At 37.3% G+C, this 19,087-nt stretch overlaps 1 protein-coding gene across 2 annotated transcripts in view; it reads right to left on the bottom strand.

Annotated features, from left to right (window-relative positions):
• The window catches only part of FTO (FTO alpha-ketoglutarate dependent dioxygenase), a 253,797-nt gene that overhangs the window by 168,513 nt on the left and 66,197 nt on the right, over positions 1-19,087 (bottom strand). For both annotated transcript variants that reach the window (XM_065664127.1, XM_065664126.1), the window contains exons 5-7: positions 13,832-13,911; positions 11,951-12,094; positions 4,722-4,841 (exon numbers count right to left, since the gene is read on the bottom strand). In XM_065664127.1, coding sequence (XP_065520199.1) covers positions 4,722-4,841; positions 11,951-12,094; positions 13,832-13,911 — 344 coding nt within the window. The remainder of the gene's footprint in view (positions 1-4,721; positions 4,842-11,950; positions 12,095-13,831; positions 13,912-19,087) is intronic.

Genomic DNA, 19,087 nt, shown 5'->3' with positions numbered 1-19,087 from the left:
AAAACAAAAACAACAACAGAAAAAAACAAACAAAAAAGATTGGTAGCAGTTCTACTGCACACGATGCTGAACCCTTTCTCCCATTTCTGACAGCTAAAAATATTGGGGTCAAGCAAATTGGTACTAAAAAAAAAAAAAAAAGTCTTCAGGATGAGATTTTATTGCTGTTGTTGTTTAAGATAAAAGGTACATTTCCAGAAACATCTGACTCCCAGTGTACGTAAAATATAACCTGCCCAAAACACATTTATTTAAAGGGTCTGGCCTAAACAACAATAAATAATAGATAAGAATAACCCCAAAAGACAAGAAATATGGCTAAAATTTGGGTCTTTGAGCTGCCATGTTGTGCCTAAATTTCACACCTCATTAGGCAAATAGATCTCCCATCACCACATGGCTCTCCAAGAAAGGAGCCTGACACTGCAATATCTAAGCACAACAGGATAACTAAAAGAGACATTAAAATAGTAGCTCAGAATTTCTTGAATTTTGCCTGACAAGGTCAAATTAATTCACATGTCAGTTTAGTTGCTCTGCATTTTCTGAAAAAGGCAACAATCAACCACCCTGTTTGTGATCCCATTATCTATTTTTTTTTTTTAATGTAATTGGTTTCCCGTTTAAAGTGCCAAAATCTACAAAAGCTAGGAGGATTCCCCTTAAAAGCATACTTTGTCTTATAGCTTTTCATGGTTATTCTAGAATTGAAATGCTCTGATTTAAATACATATATAAACCCTTGTTTTAATTTGATGGGAAAATTAAAAATAAAAATAAAATAAAAAATTGTTATGGGCCTGGGCTGAGATTTTGTAGCTCAAGTTTCAGCCTAGACTCAGTCCTAACTGTCAGGTTGGTAAGCCGCTGACAATAGTGGCTTACAGCTGAAACTGTGACATACTTCACGTGTAGCAATAGCAGCAAATACTGAAATAGACTTCAAAAAAACAAAAGAAAACAATTTTACAAGAAAACAGCCTTGTCTTTGATTTCAGTTTAGTTGTATAAACTGATAAAAGCACACTGTTGAGAATAACAGCAAAAACATGACTAGTAAAAATAGTTTAAAAGTTTAAAATCAAGATGGAAGTTGTACAGAAAGATACTCATTTGCACAAAATGCCACTTCGCTCTCTATAACTGCAGAATGTGCAACTTCTGCTTTTACACTGTATTTATAAATTAAAAGGTGTGTTGCATTTCATTATCATTAGCTGTATTTTGGGATGCCAAAAAGCGAAACAAATTGTATAACAATGACTTGTGTTTCAGTTGCATCATTAAAAATTAGCTCTTTAAGGTCTACGTTTCATTCTTTTAAGTAGGCTCTTTATTGTAGGCAAATGGTTAAGCTTTTAAATATAACTCCAAATCAGTCATATTTTCCTCTACATTATATTTATATGTTTTTTTTCATCTTGCCAAATTCCTGCAGAAATAGGTGGGATTAAATGGAGCCAAGCCTACCTAACATAATTATATATGTTGTGATTTTATACTGCAATGAAACTGATACATTTTAATAATCCCAGTCTTGGCTCTTACCCACTAAAGTCAATAAAGGTTATTAAGGCCAACCACCATATAAATACATTGCTACATTGCTAAATGGACTGTCAAAGCAGGAAATACAATTCACGCCATATAGCTCTACTAGGGTCTTCATTTGTTTTATTCCGTTGTTCTTTTTTTTAAAGGAACAGTAGATATGTTAAAATAGTCTTTAAAGGTTTGATACTGAAGTATAATCATGTGTGCTTACTTTTCATTCTGCAAGCAAGAAACTATTTAACTGATTTACCTTTTACTTACTCGTATGTGAATCAACCTAAAACAAAACAAACACAAAAAGACTGTAGGACTTCTGCAGTTCTCACTGATTTGCCACGGTGTTAAAAGATTTTCATAGCTAAAATAAATGTCAGATTGCAAGGTTTGCATGATATCAGACCCTGAGAGACAAATTGTCTCTCCACTGAATCTCAGAACAGCTACAGCAAGACTTCCTCACATCACATGAGATTTCAGCTTTTCAGACTTCTCTTTACCCAGAAAGCCAAGCTTGTACAGTCTTTTTTCAAATGGTAACTCTCCCTTTGAATTCAGCAAGCATTTACCCTGATGTTGCAGACGATAACGTGTTAATCTTGGATGACTTTTAAGAAAAAAAATACCCTCAAACATTTGAATAGCCTTCATATTTTCAAGGCAGGGGAGAAAAGACAAGAAGATTGGTTAAACTGCTTCGGATTTAATAGTTCATAAACTCATGAGGTAATATTGTGGGAAATGTGATGTTTTATCAGAATGTCATTCAAATGAAAGGTTTAACATTTACATCACAAGAGCAAGCTCTAAGTAAAACTATCCTCAGGGAAAGAAATGCCAGGAATAAACATTATGATAAAATTGTGTGCTTGCTATAATGTACAAAAATATTTTAAAAAGCCCAAAGATTTGAAGACACTGGGTTAAACTTCCTGCAGTATCATTTTCTGCTATGACATTGGAGTAATTACAATTACCATAATCAGAAACAATTTTGGAAACACTCTAGACATATATATAAAATATATATATAAGTCAAGACTTGTTCAGTTCACACACAAAAGAAAGTCAAATACATTGCTTAAGTATTTTTGTCTAAGAAATAATTCCTCTTAAGCAAAAATATTCTTTTGAAAAAAAAATAAAAATCAGCAATTCTAAGACATTTTTATTTTTAGCATTTTGACTTCTTTTTTCTTCTTAAGATATCCTTCAAGCTAAAATTACAAATTTGGAGAAAAAAAAAGCACATTGACTGTAGACTACTGGGTACCTTCAGAAATACCTTTTTGATTTAACTTAATGCTGTGGAAGCTAGGCATGCACCAAAACACTGCACTTTTTATGTTAAATTGCTGTTGAATTTGTTAACCCACAATTGATTTCCTGTGTTATGGAATCTTAGAGATTACAGCTAACTTGAAGCAACAGGGATAATTCTTGATGTTAATGCTACATTTCTATGTATTTCTATTAAGTCAGTGCCTGTTGTTGCATTAAAACTGCGGCTCAACATTGCCCCCTACTGTCATTTTATGAAACACTAAAGGACAAAACGCAGGTTAAATCCCCAAAACCCCAGCCTACCTCCAAGTCCCAAATACAGTAAGCATCAAATTTACTTAGAGACTCAACTAAACAGACATTTTTAATTAACATTCTCTTCTGTCTCCTTCAATAGCTGAAATTAATTGTGATTAATATGTTATAAGTCATAAAACATTAAAGCAATTTTAAAATTAGAAGCAGCTTCTGTCTTGGCCAAACCTTCAGTTTGCTGATGAATATCATCCTGAGGCCTGTTGAAAGGAGATACACTGACGCCACCATGTTTCTAATTAGAGACACATGGTAATGTCACACCAATTGCAGAAAACCTAACCCTTGAGAATTCCTGAGTTTGCTGTTTTGCCATGTTCTCAACACACAATGGATACAAAGTAACAATCATTCTTGTCTCTACCTCATCTAAGCCTGTGTTACAAAAGAGTAACTTGTCATTTGAAAGAAAAACAAACCGAAAGACTTTTTTTAACTTATAAAGGTCATTCAAGCATATGAGCACATAAGAACAAAAATGGCAGGGAAAACACAAACAAAACAAAACACATAAACAAGTTATTAATAATTTCTCCCTTTCGTAAGGAAAGTTTCATGTTCACTGATTCCTTGTGGCAAGTGATTTCACAAATGAAAGTAGCACTTTTCCACACTTATGTCCAAAACCAGCCATTGCTGGAGAAGCTTACAGTACTCCAGAGAAGCTTAGCATGTCACATTTCCCTCAGAACTCAAGAACATGTTCTTGTTGCATCGTATCTCCAGAGATTCAAACCCACGTCTACGACAAATCATATTCAGCATCCTCAGCTACATTATGAACTTTTCCAAGGCAACTAATTGTAAATTGAGGCTTATGCTGTGATCAGGAAGAATGACTTGGAAGGAGATTCTAATGCAGACTTACAAATATGAGCAAGGCACACCCATCAGTATTAACTTGGTGTACAAATCCAGGAGCAGGCATGCTGACAATTGTATCAAACACTTCACCAGCAAAGTCTCCCATCTGAGTCTCTACTTGGACAGCAACAACAAGAAAGCCAAGAGCACTGGTCACTGAGTCTGTTTTCAAGGAAAGTAGGGATGTACTTTCATTACACAGAAACCAGAATCACCACAATTATTCGAGAAACTACACTCTCCTCTTGTTGGTTCTAGCTGTGGTGCAAGTGTGCAGGTGGGCTACAGACAGATAGTTGTACCTCCAGACTATCAGTTTGAGTCTCATCTTTCCTCAGATGCATTCACCACTCTTGCCATTGGCAGAGTTGCCAAGCTTGCTGTTGTATGACAAAGTTGACAATGCACCATTTCATGTACCAATTCATGTGATGTTAACATGTGACTGTCATGGTATGAAGCTGTCAAACTTCAGAAATAAAGTCAGGAAACAAATCTTGGGAGTTTCTGATCTTGATTTGCTCACATTTCTTCTAACTACTGGGAGAGAAAAGTAAGAGGAGAAAGTGGAAGGCTGACATTGATTCTACTTTTCACATGTTCTGAATAAAGTTTAAAACCTGTTACTGCAGGACAATTAAAAACATAATTGTGAGTGCTCTCAGAACTAAGCTCCAGAGGCTTTAGAAGATAAAACTAGTACTTACCATAATCTCCATTTTTCTCCAAAATTCTTCTAATTTAGCAATAGGCTTAAGCCACCAATCAGTGCACTTCAAATACCGCTTGCCTTGAAACCAAAACTGCCTAAGCCACTCAAATTCAACCTGCAAGATGAAAACATACGGTAGCATAAACATCTATGTTCATTATTTGGGGCAGTAATGGGGTAATGCATGAATCCAACTATTTGTGAATAACGCAAAAGAAAATGAGATGGTTAACAAAGTACTCATTTCTAAATGCACTGTTACACACACCTGCTTCTTTCTATTCCACATGAATTTGTGACCTAAGCTACTCCCCTCAAACCTAGAGTGCTGCAAAACAACTCTTTTCCTTATATGTGGTATATGTACAATGAAGAGTAAATGCTCAGGTTTAAACACAATTCAGGCAAATATGTAACAACCCTGGCCTACTTTGATTACCATTGTGGGTTTCAAAATATTTCAGTGATATAAAAGACTGAAAAAAACTTACAATATTAAAATTGCTAGAACACAGTCTGGCCAATTGGTGTGGAATGAGAGCATGGCATTACAATGAACCATAGTTTACTGAACAATCTGGTTACCAGATCAGCTATCAATAACTTTTGGGTTGACTAGGTGTCCACCTGAGACATGAAAGCGCCCTGAGGAGGCAGACCTACGGGAAAATGGGGTGGCCTAAATGGCTCATGACGCCTCGGCCCAATCTCCCGTTCAGCTAAACCCTCCAACGTAGAACAATGCGCACCTACCAGGAGTGGAAAAGCAGGTCCCAGCTTTTTGGGGCATTCAAAGTAACAGGTTTTTCTAGGACGAAGCTTTGTGGAAACCATGCTTTACAAAGAAAACAAATCCCCTACTGAAGCAATAAAAATGCCATCAGGAGCAAGCTAATAGTTTTATTTAGAATAATGCAGCAAATGATGCAATCGCTAGTTCATGTTTTTGAAAAATTGCATATGGATGGCCATCAACTTTAAGACGAGAAATATTAGCTTGCTAAAACATAATACAAATACGTAACTCATCAAATATTCTTTAAGCAAAATAATGCCATTTATCCTCATTTCCACTGAGCTTTTTTCCTTTAATAGCAATCCATAGTTTTTGGTCTTTAGAATCCTGTATTTATCTTTGTTGTGGTAGTTACATTTCACACCGAGCTCAAAGCTGCTTTAATCATTATTTGTACCACAAAGAAGTTTTTGTTTACCCCTGCTCAGCTCCAACCATGCAAACAAACACAACCTGCCACAGAGAAAAAATAAAGAAAACTGCCCAAAGCTGTCACCTGATGTTTTCTTTCCTGCATGGGTGAACAGAAAGGCTACAGAAATCTGAAAGTGTTCCAGGTAACATTAACTAAATGTTTGGTCAATGTATGTTAAAGATTACAATAAAGATACTTAAATTTCCAGTGTATAAAAAATATTAAAGCAATTTTATTGGTAAAAAATATAATGAAATTATTAGTTGGCAGCCATAGATCTTAAAATATTTTCATAAAACCTGACTTCTAGGCTAGTGACTTTTGAACACAGAAGTTTGATGACAACTTCCTAAAAAAAGCTAATGCAAAATTTGCTTCCTCTACAGTATTAACGAGGTATAAAGGATAACTTTATGGTTTGTTAAAGAAAATCACACAGATTCAGGAAGGCTGCGCATATCAACAGTCATTCAGAGGTTTAAGCACTTGATACTTTTTTCTTTCTCCCCCCTCCTTCCTGCTTCTTTTTGGTTTTGCTGGCCTCTATCTCATGATGTCTGGCAAACAGGCTCCATGAAATGAATCACATGAGGCCGGTAATCAATAAATTAAAATTTAAAATCAATGTTACAATAAGGCACATTGTGACATGAATATTTCAGTCAATCTGATTTTTGACTAGTCATGTTGATTTGTTACATTAATCAACGTAATTTCAGTCTAATTCAAACCTGGCATCTTGGCCAAACTTTAGATGTATCTGTCTTGATCCTACACAGAATACACAACCTGACACAGAACAGCTGCTCTTTAAGTGTAAGAGGCAAAGTTTAGCAACAGGCTAGTTAGTTTTCTGCAGGATTAGCTGGTCTCATTGGAGGTCCATGTACCAAACTGCAACATGTGGCCATTTAACGATGTGGACTACCATTCAGGAGGGCTCTCAAACTCATGTCCACATTTGCCTCACTATGATCCCACAGAACTCTGAACTGAGTTAATAAAATGTGGGCAGGGAAGAAAACCAGTGTTTCACCCATCAACTTAGCAATCAAGCTGTTTGGCAAGTGACTGCTCTGAACTACCACTTCTGAACAGGTAACTGTTGATTATGGGGAAAAAAAAAATCATCTTGATGAGGCAATGGTGACATGATTTCTCTTCACTCTATTCTTTTTTAGATATATGCAAGCATAAATTCTTAGATTTGCTAAAAATCTCAAGAAATTTCAGTTATGCTAAGTTTCTTTGGCATTTTTAATTAACACACAAACACTTCTTCAATACCTCTACTATTAAGTACACGTTTTGACAAAAACATATGCTATAAACTTTCCAAGTTCTCTTAAAAGCTGCATGTCCTCTTGCTTTAATTGATCTCTGTTCAGTAATATCTTTTCCTGTAGCAGGAAGGCGCTCCTGTTGGCTTGCCTCTTTGAATGAACCCTCCTGCTAGCTGTACCAGTAAAAAATCCCACAACAGTAAATACTGGAGAGAGATGAAAAAGCTCAATTATAGCCTTAGTGGAACGGAAGTTACAGAAAATTCATCTCCTGTGATAAAACAAAAGAAGTTCACAGCTCTTGCCAAAGATTTTGACAAAAAGTTTTTATTTGGAGACTGCCATGCATCAGAGCAAACTCTATTTATCATTAGATTTTACATGACTGAAGAGGACAGAACTTAATATAGAACTTTATATGTATAAGCATATAAAAACATATATGCTGAGCGTTTGAAGTATAATGTTCACCTCCTAATTCATTTTCACTTATGACTTATATCTGTGCAAGTAAGCTCAGAATCGGGCCTCATATATCTAACCTCAACATATTTTAAAGTTGTCCTTTAAACAATGATTAAAGGCCAGTTTTAGGTTATAGTCAATACTGGGTGGTAAAAGGCCAACAGTAGCATTTGACATTTTGTGAGGCAGTGCTCCTCAGTCAATTATTTAAAAGTATTGGTTATTAAATGCCACACATGTAGGTGATCTATATTTTCTCTTTGCTGTACTAGCCAGCCAGCAACCACACTGTCAGCTCACGGTGAAGTGCTAAAACATACTAACTTTCCTTTGCAATAACCCCAATGTCTAACAACATATACCTTAAACTTGGCAAACTGAGGCTTCTCTACATCCCTGTGCATCCCTCTGAGAAGTGCCAGTACTTCTCAAACAACAGAGCAACCGATTCAGTCTTAAAGTTTAATCACGGTAAATCAGGGCTGATAATCATGGCTGAGCAAAAACCCTGATGAGGACAAACCCCTACCTTTTCAAACTTTACTATTTACATTGAAACCTGCTACATTATCAACACAATCCCCAGATGCTAAAAAAAATCCCTTCCTCTAGTTTTTTCCCTCATAGTGAACATCCAATTATTAGTTTGGTATTGGCAAATAAAGAAGCCTTGAAACTACTTCACACAATATGAACTGTCACCAGCTTTTGCATTACTCTGAGCAAGGAAAACAATTTTTCTTTGAAATATGAAGAACAGGCTGGCAATGATCTTCTCTGAAGATCTCTTTTTTACATGTATGAGCATTTACATCATCTGTCCAGCAGTGTTTTATTACTTTAAAAAGCATTTACTTGCCAGTGGGTTTCCCCAGGTCCTCTGTAGCTCTATATATTTTGGAAAGTAAAGTGTGATTCAGTAGGAGTAAGAGACTCACACTCAGTGAACTCTGTGAGATTATTTATTTCAGGATAAATTATTACTGGCCAAACATCAATCTGATTGCTTAAAGAGGTAACTTCAGTCTCTAACGCTATTAATGCATTGCTGGCTATAATACTTCACAGCCGTCCAGGTAACTGCTTCTGTTCACCCGGCTACACTGTTCACTGGATACCCTGCCCTTGAAGTATTTGTTCAGACTTCGAGCCCACAAGCTACTCAGACAAGCAGCAAATGAACACCCTTAATTAGGGTTATCTTTACTTACAACTACAAAGTACATACCGGTAGTGAAGTGGCGCACACTTCTAACAAACAGCACATACCTCGTGATTACTCAGATATTCCTTTGAAGGCTGTTTTAGTGAGGGAGAACATGACAACAAAGCTAAGTCTCAAAAAATATTAAACTTCTACCTGGCTGCCCACTAGAGATGCTAAAAACCTCCTCAGGTTAGAGTCTTTTTCAACAGGAATACCTTTGTCAAGTGTCCAAGACAGGGCTCTGATAAATGGAACTCTGGGAAGTCTGACATCAGTAAAGACATCTCCCACATACTCACCCATACTTCTTTTAGAGGTTTCTCTGCCCACCACAAAAACGGAAAAAAATAAGTCTCCACCTATGCTCCAGATCGTTGTTTCAAACCCACTTTATCAGCAGTGCAAGTCAATTTTCCTGCCCAGGAACACAAAGGTGAAGGCACAGAATCATACCTCATTCTTTCAGACTTGCTCTTAAGCTTTTTCCCTCTAGCAGACACAGATAATTCATCTAGTCCTTATTTGACAGAACACTTAATTTCAGCACAGGCTGAGAATCTGAGCTAAACTACTATATTTTGGTTTAGTCACACATAGCCTGAAAGTACTGTGATGGTTTTGTACACAGTTAATATCTCCAATGACTTATTCAGAAGTGTCAGCAAGAGTGGTAGAAAATCCAAACCCACAGCACCTCAGGAAGATAAAGAATCTAGAACAATAGCTGCATCTAGTTATCTGAGTTAAGCCCTATGATGAACTTTGTTATGATAATACCTGAAAATAAAATACAACTGTATCACCCCTTCTAGAGATGAGAATACTATCTAACTTCAAGCTCATGATCTGTGGCCCAAAGGAATAGAGAAAAGTCCACAAGGAGGTTTAGAAATAGAACAGAAAGCCGTGTATTGGACATAAACACACAGGAAAATTGTGTGTCAGTTCTTCATTAATTATGTGTTTGGTTTTTTTGTGCAATTTTGTCTTTTGCATTTAAAAATACTAACAAACTAAGGCAAAAAAAACCCCACACAAAACAACAAAAAAAACACAAACAAATGACCAAGTCCTGCCCATGCTGGTCAAATAGACTCATTTTCATCAATAAAGTTTGATTCCATAAAGAAAGAAAACATGCTCTTGTTCTTTACCCGCCTGAGAAAATTTGATCCCTGAAAATACAAAATCTATCATACAGTCAGCAAAAGAAAGTACGAAGCTTTTATATGCAAAAAAAAAGTTGCATTAGCCTCACAGATCTGTATGTTTTTATTTCAGTGATGCTCAAAAGAGAAATGTGCATTTACCACAGTGATAAGCCACTAGTGATTTTGTCTTCTTGTGCAGCAAATTCATGAAATGTAAGCAGCACTTTGACATACGGAATTTATCCTTCATGTGAAGAGGTGACCCTCGGATAAAAAAAATTAAAAAGAGGTGAGCGGGCATTCTTTTTTCAAATGAAATATAGATCCAATGTGTCCACTAAGTCTAAGAGCACAATATGTACAAGTTAAACAATGATTTCTGTTACAGTATATCCCATATGCGTAACAGGAAACATCCCTGTATGTCACACAGCAAAATTACTCAGGTGACTGCAAACACCAGGGGCCAGTCTCTCACCTGATGTAAAAGGCACATGTCTTTGATGTTAAAGGACCGGTGCAAATTTACACCAGCTGTGCATGTGGCCCTAGCTGTGCAAACCACATACGTGTGTAGTTTTATGGACTGAGCCTGATTAATGTTTTGTAAAACCCTGCATGCATCAAACTTCAAATTGCTCTAGGAGCTGTTTTGCTAAAAGTCAAGGGTGCAGATCTTTTGCCATCACTATGCTCCATTTTACCAACTGTAAACACAATACAGATAAAAATGTGCTCTCTGAAGTTTTAGTAGCAATATGCAATGGTATATTTCCCAGCAGATAGCAATTTAAACACAGCTTACACAACTTCTAATCTGAGTGAAAATTACCTAGGTAATATACGGCTTCCAAAGTGATCATACTTTGTAGAAGGAGAGCACAGCTCCCTCAAAATGTGCAAATACATGACTGATGTAAAAACAACTGGTATTTAAGCAAAAAGCGGTTCAGAAGTTTGTGCTAACTGGTTGCTATAGCTGTTTTCAAAGACAGATGAGTGCTTTACAGTTAGGAAGACCTGAAAGCCATAAAAAACAGTCTTCCAGAGCAGCTAAATAGTCTGACATGTTAAACTCCTAACACATCACCTTGACTACATTTTCTGTACCTTTAAAAGAAAAAATGAAGAAGTACTAAATTTAGCATCTTCAGAAGCACTACCTTTGTAAGAAGACAGAGTCCACTGTGTCACATTCCTGACTCTATCCACTACAAGAGAACAAGCCAAAATACATTTGTGATACCGCCTCCATTTATACCACAGGAAAAATAACCCATTTCCACAAAATATTGTCCGGTATTTTCAGTTGAGCTGTCAAATCAATATGCTTGTTAAGACTCCTGATATGTACTTCTAGGCAGAAAGCACCGCCAGCTTCAGTGCAATCCTGTGAAAATTCATGTTACACTTGCCTATGTTGTAGCACAGAACAACCTGTTTAGATACTTTTTCCACTGTATTTTCTTCAGAATAAACTTTAAAGCACATACTCACAACTGTGTCACACCTGGCGTTCTGTAAAAATCTGGTTCAACACCTGAGGAATAACTGAAAAATTTTACCTGCTCTTTCCCTCTGAGTTTTTTTCAGCTTTTCTATTAGAGAATCATTAGTTTAGTTCAACCACTGCACCACCAGATTTGGCGTAGTACTACTGAAACCACTCTTGTACTCTACCAGCAGAGGGATCTTAAAAAGGAAAAATGAAAACTTCATGGGAATGAAATAATCAATCTAAGTTAACCCCAATTACTGTACCTTAGCCAAGCCCCCACCCCTGCATTTCAAACTTGTACAGGGCAATGCCCTGTGAGTAGCTGAACACACTTAATTGCAATTAACTCCACGAGCACAATGCACCTCTCAGAAGCTGGCTGAAGTATTTTCAGTGCAGATCATCTCACCTCATTATGTATTTCTTCTGCTTGCTTTATAACAGCAGTTTCCAGTGATTTCAAAGATAAAGCCATTGAATCCAGGTCAGTCTGCAAATTTTGGAGCGCCAGTTCACATTGTCCAAATATGTATTCCAATGTTCCTCTTGAACACTATAAAGATACATTAAAATATACACATATAGGTACTTCAGATTACTGAACTATTTGCTTCTGAAATAAGTGACGTATTTCTTTAATTCATGATCTTTTCAACATAAGCATAATGCCTCCTGGAGTGTCTATACAGTTATTAATGTAAATTATGCAAAAGCCTAATCTACCAAACATCTAGCCAATCATTACAGCATAGACTGAAAGGTGAAAGAAAATAATTCCTTTTCAATTTACTTTACAAGTATAGTATACAAAACCTCAGTCATACTTCCCATTGTTTCCCAGCCAGTTTTTGACAGTATTTCAGAATAAGTTGTATTGCCCAGTTGTACGGGCTTCTAGTAACACTAAAATGGACCTCAATATGCAGCCTGAGAGATGCTTGCTTACAAGGTATAGAGAATATGAATAAAACAATTTTGCACTTCAGCTCCTTTTGTTTTCATTGAATTCTCTTCAAAATTACAAGGCAATTTGTAAAAATTCTTTTGAAACAAAAGAAAGAAGACATCTTTCAATTACTTTCAATTGTAAAAGTAATTTAACCTGTACTTTCAGTTGAATTTCCAGGAATAATCTTGAAGAAGGACCCTCTGATCTCATATGCTTTGTAAAAAATATTTCCATACTATAAAACTTGAAGTCACAACAGTTTATAAAGGCAAAGCATAATCACTTAATAGAGAAGCTTTTCATACTGTAAAAGAAAGTGTGAACTTTCCTGAAAAAGTGACACAGACAGAGAAGAAATACATCAGAGCACAGAATGATTTGTTTTAAAAAGTAGAGTGTACTTCATGTCAATGCCCAGTTCAAGCAAGCAGAATCTATATTTGTCTGGGTAAAATCGGCCCTTTTTTATGTTAGAACTTATACGCATGTTTATTGTTATGTTTGGGGCTATTGCTTCATTTCCATTCTTGCACAAATTAGGAAAAATAACTGGGGGGGGAAAGAAGTCTATGGATACATATATCTCTCGTTTCAATAGCAGTACATTTTGCCTTGCTGAAAGAAGAATGTGGCAATTGTTATTTTTTTAAGTATCTTTTTACAACACTGCCATTTTAGTTGTCTGTATGCTTTCCCACTAGAACATTACATTAACAAAAACACTGATAACACCATGGAAAAGAACAGGGAGGAGAGATCTAGTTTAACAAAAAACTAAACCAAAAAGGTGTCTTCGCACTTGTGAATACGAGGCTGAAGCGTTGTGTCAGAGTCATTCTGAGAAAACGAGTGACTCTATCACTTTTCAGCTTCTTTAATCATCAGATGCACAGAAAGATCCAATTTAAAGCATACTCATGACTACTCTTAGTTGTTTTGACCTCCTAAAGGACATTTTTGCCAGTGGACACTGATGACATGTTTTGAGTATTTCTATCTCATCATGAATATTGCTTTTCAACTAGGATCAGGATATGATCACAGCAAAAAAGTTTTAAAACATTTCAGGTGAAAATACAGTTGTTGCTACAGCTTCCATCAGTAATCGACAAGGCGCAGTGTGCCACTATTCTTAAATCATATCTTATGTGCCTATCTGTGAATTTGGTCAAACTACCCGTACAGAAACAAGGATACCTCAATCCAAAAATAAACAAATAGCAGTTGTTCAAGAAAATAGTTTGAGACATAAGCACAACTGTGAACCACAGTTCTGGGTAAGACAACATGTTGCTACATATTCATACCAGAGTATTAGATTTACGAATGACTGATACTTACCTCTGCCACTCTGTGAGTTGAGCTGAATCGAGGTGAAAAACCAGCTAGAACACAGTGCTGATGTGTCATATTGAGGTCATCTAGGGACAGAGTAGAAAACTGTAAGTACAGGGGAAATTGTACTTTATAAAATTTATTCTGGCTTTAGTAAGAATTAAATGCACTACAGTAAGCATTTAAAGAAAAAAAAAAAAAAAGAACATTCAGTCAGATAGAACTAGAGTTCTTAATAGAACTCTAATGATTAGCCAAGCAAGATAACTATTCACTGTTCGACACAAAGATCCCTACTTGTATTCGTTTTCTCCCAGTATATATAGATAAGAAGTAGCACTTTCCCACCTCTTATGGGGAAAGTTCAACTAAACAATTGTTTCAAAGTTGAGGATCACTTTAAACAACAGACTACTCAGAAATCACATTCTTTCCTCAAAAAAAAAAAAAATAATTAAACAATACTGATATTTCTTGGGAAAAAAATCTAAGAAAGAGAAAAGACAAAGTTATATTATTCCATTTTTTTACTCAAAACTTATCTGAAGTTCTCCATTTAGGTCAGAGCCAGAGCCAAGACACTGAGAATTCACAAAGCAGAATCAGCCCAAAGACCTATCTCCAAGCACTGCATTTGTGACTTTCTGTAACCTGCCAGAGGGCTGTCATGGACCTGAGTTCACAAAGTGGCTCCTTAAACCCTATAGATGGAACTTACTTGGTTGCCACCAGAGTTCTATCAAAATTACCATACCCAAAGAATGCGCGAATTCTGACAAATTAGCATTTTTTAGAGGGCATATATTCTTCTGGAAGAGTTCAGACTAAACCTAGTAACCACACTCACCGTTACACTGAAACCCAGTCATTAAGTGCTTTCAATTCAAACAGTTTTGGTGTCAAAATTATGCTGACCTCTCAACCTTAACAAGACACTCAGGGAAATCTATCAAAAATTTCTGTAAGGGCACTCCTGGGTTATAGTTTTGTAAGTTAGTAAAAAGACGCTAAAAAACCCCATACAAAACTAGGTGATCTTAAGTGGCACCCAGCAAAAAAAAATCACAGAAGAAGTTAGAAGAGAACAGGAATAGAGACCTACAAGATGCTAGTTAACTAAGAGTCTGTATTTTTGACAATATCAATTCTTTCAGGGAACAGGAAGACAAGTGTTGGGGAACAGGTTTGAACTCCCATTGAGAAAGTTTAGATGAGAGGTTTATTTTGTATTTGCACCATGTTTGCAGATAAAGCTTGAAAAAAAATGCTCCGAAACAAAAAGAACATAGGTAAAAATTACTTTCTACATAACCATAAGGTTTAAGTTGCATAGAGACAAGTCTTACAAGGGCCACAGAACAGTATTATCTCTGAGCATTGCAATACTTAAATATCATGATCACTTTCAAGAAGAACTGCAACAAAAATTAAAACTGAATACTTCTACCAGCCCATTGAGTGCCCATTCACTGTGGTGTGTTTTATGTAGCAAACACAGCATTAAAAGTATTACATTTTGATTTGCACCATTATTCAAACCCTCAGCAAATCTTTCATTGTAGAGCTACCCCTTCAAAATGCTTCCAACTGTCTCTAATTCTTTAGGAATCTTAGAAAGAAGCCTGCAATTTTAATTTAAAAGTTTATAATTAATCTAAAACTGCAATTGTAGAAAAATAGTTGAAGCTTCATGGATTGCATGTCTTGAAGGTTATCTGAAAAATACGTTTTAGGTCTCAAAAGATGACAGTAAAGTTTTGCTTTTCTTCTTCTGAAAAATACATTAATTGGAAAGAAAAAGCACTCTTCGTTAAATTGGCCATTGTCCATTTGGCAGTAAAAGCTTTTATTCAGATACAGAACACTACATCCAGATTACTATTTTGGTGTCAGAGCCAACCCAAAACTATTACCTTCCTTGGGCACCCATGTCAAAACTACCATGGCACTTCTTGTGGTTTTAGGTAAAATGCAATACATATGGAGTTAACATCAGTTTTACAGGACTAAACACAGACCCGTGAGGCCTGAAAACAGAGCCTCTTCAGTATTATGCATAAAATACATGCATATAAAAGTAGGAGCATATGTATCAGAACTGCTTTGGAATACTGCATGCAGGTGAGTTATCTGCCTAACATTTCTCCTAGATTTGTGATGAAATAACAGCCAAAATTGTGCCTTTTCTGAGATGAAACTCTGGGCCCTTATCTTGCCACAAATTCAGGACAACTATGGCAGGACCATCTCACGCCAATATCTATTACAAAAACAAAACCCCACAAAACTTAAGTGAACTGTATAATGCATATGAGAAGTGACATTTTATTTTAAATCACTGTTAGCATCAACTTCTTGCCTTCCACGTTTATGAGATGTTTACACCAATTAACTACCTGCTAGGTAAGAAAAGTTTTGAGAATTAAACTACAGTTTTCTGCTTGAATGACTGTTCCTGTCCCAGAGTTTTCTCGTAGCCATGGAAAATGCTGTCACTTACACAGGCTATTTTTCTTACAAAGTATCAAAATTTTAAATATTAACTCTATTAACTCTAAAATCAAATCAGAAAAGCTAGTTAAATCTAATAGATGATAAAGTGCAATCCTGACCAAAGAGAATTTTTCAACCAAAGCCGAATCACACATATTAAAGCAATTAATATTTACCTGTATTAAGAGGATACCATTGTGCCACCAATCACTGCACAAGTGCAGATGGTTTCTTGCACTTCAGGCAGAATTATGCCTAAATCAGTTTCCCCAGACTATAAACAATATTGTAAAGGGCTTGTTTGTATTCAAAGAAACACAACTTGGCTGGTAACAGACACTTTGTGTTCAAATGTTGGAAAAAAAGAACTTAATTTTTCTGTGTCAGATGGAGCACCTAAGACACAAGGAGACTATTTCCTGCATACATGTATATGGTGAAACTTGTATTTCTTTTAAATGGATTTTTAAATTCTTTTATTTCTACTATTTCTGCCTGCCACTTCCTAGTGAATTATCTGCCACTTGACAACGAGATCCCATTATAGGGCTACAATAGCTGAAGCAAGATTTATTAAAAGAAATTAATCACATGTATGATTACGTACAGGTGGCCAAAGCCACCTTGGAAAACAAAGTTATCAACTTAAAATGTGTTTAAATACCTTGGAGGTCAGATTCTGACTTTACAGATTAAGCACTAAGCAGTCCTAAGAATGTTGAGAAGACCTGAGTAGTTGCAAATGTGCAATTATTTAACACTGGATTTCCAGCTACAGAAACTTCAGATAACACACCATATGTAAAACACAGTTACTGTGAGAATGAAGACCTTGGGCCCACTCTAGGAGAGGATCTGGCTCGAGACCGTCTTAAAAATCTGAACTTGCACAAATCCATGGGACCTGATGAAATCCATTCACAGGTCCTGAAGGAGCTGGCAAATGAAGTTGCTAAGCTACTGGCCATCATATTTGAAAAATCATGGCAGTCAGGTGAAGTTCCCGACGACTGGAAAAAGGGAAATAGAACCCCCATTTTCAAGAAGGGGAAAATGGAAAACCCCGGTAATTACAGACCAGTCAACCTCACCTCTGTGCCTCGCAAAAGCTTGGAGCAGATTCTCCGGGAAGGCATGCTAAGGCACATGAAAAACAACAAGGTGCTTGGTGACAGCCAGCATGGCTTCACTAAGGGGAAATCCTGCCTGACCAATTTGGTGGCCTTCTATGATGGGGCTACACAACTGATGGACAGGGGTAGAGCAGCTGATGTCATCTACCTGGACTTGTGCAAAGCGTTCGACACTGTCCCACACAATATCCTTGTCTCTAAATTGGAGAGACATCAATTTGATAGGTGGACCACTCGGTGGATAAAGAACTGGCTCGATGGCTGCATGCAAAGAGTTGTGGTCAATGGCTCGATGTCTGGCTGGAGACCGGTAACGAGTGGTGTCCCTCAGGGATCGGTGTTGGGACCGGTCTTGTTCAGCATCTTTGCTAGTGATATGGACAGTGGGATTGAGTGCGCCCTCAGCAAGTTTGCCGATGACACCAAGCTGTGTGGTCTGGTTGATATGCTGGAGGGAAGGGATGCCATCCACAGGGACCTTGACACGCTTGTGAGGTGGGCTGATGCCAACCTTATGAAGTTCAACCACGGCAAGTGCAAGGTCCTACACCTGGGTTGCAGCAATCCCAGGCACAACTACAGGTTGGACAAAGAAGAGATTCAGAGCGGCCCTGCAGAGAAGGACTTGGGGGTGCTGGTCGATGAGAAAATGAACATGAGCCGGCTTCAGTGTGCGCTCGCAGCCCAGAAAGCCAACCGTATCCTGGGCTGCATCAAAAGGAGCGTGACCAGCAGGTCGAAGGGGGTGATCCTGCCCCTCTACTCTGCACTTGTGAGGCCTCACCTGGAGTATTGTGTGCAGTTCTGGTGTCCTCAACATAAAAAGGACATGGAACTGCTGGAACAAGTCCAGAGGAGGGCCACGAGGATGATCAGGGGAGTGGAGCACCTCCCGTATGAAGACAGGCTGAGGAAGTTGGGGCTGTTCAGCCTGGAGAAGAGAAGGCTCCGTGGAGACCTCATAGCAGCCTTCCAGTATCTGAAGGGGGCCTATAGGGAGGGACTCTTCATCAGGGACTGTAGTGACAGGACAAGGGGTAATGGGTTAAAACTTAAACAGGGGAAGTTTAAATTGGATATAAGGAGGAAATTCTTTCCTGTTAGGTGGTGAGGCACTGGAATGGGTTGCCCAGGGAGGTTGTGAGTGCTCCATCCCTGGCAGTGTTCAAGGCCAGGTTGGACAGAGCTTTGGGTGACATGGTTTAGTGTGAGGTGTCCCTACCCATGGCAGGGGGGTTGGAACTAGATGATCTTAAGGTCCTTTCCAACCCTAACTATTCTATGATTCTATGATTCTAAAATGGAGGTTTTTATTTAATACAGATTATTCCTCACATGTGCATGAAAAATTAAGAATGAAAGAAAATAAACCACAAAACCCAAACAGTACAAAACCATCTAAGATAATTGGTGATTTAATACATTTATCCATGCAAGGCCTCTGTAAAGTTGGTAACTGACGCAGAAAAATCTATGGGTAAGGAGAGGTTAAGAGACTTGCAAAAGCTTGCACTGAAATTCTGCAAAGGAAGAACACTTAGAGCTCCTAAAACTAAAGCTACTTTTTTAACACATGAGCATCCTTCCACTGCCAGATAAAGACTATTATTCGCTACACAGACCCCCTTCTCTCAGT

This window comes from Lathamus discolor, chromosome Z, assembly GCF_037157495.1.
Source record: "Lathamus discolor isolate bLatDis1 chromosome Z, bLatDis1.hap1, whole genome shotgun sequence".
NCBI classification, from domain to species: Eukaryota; Metazoa; Chordata; class Aves; order Psittaciformes; family Psittacidae; genus Lathamus; species Lathamus discolor.
The sequence above is the reverse complement of the archived record's forward strand: the minus strand, read 5'-3'. Positions and strand labels throughout refer to the sequence as shown.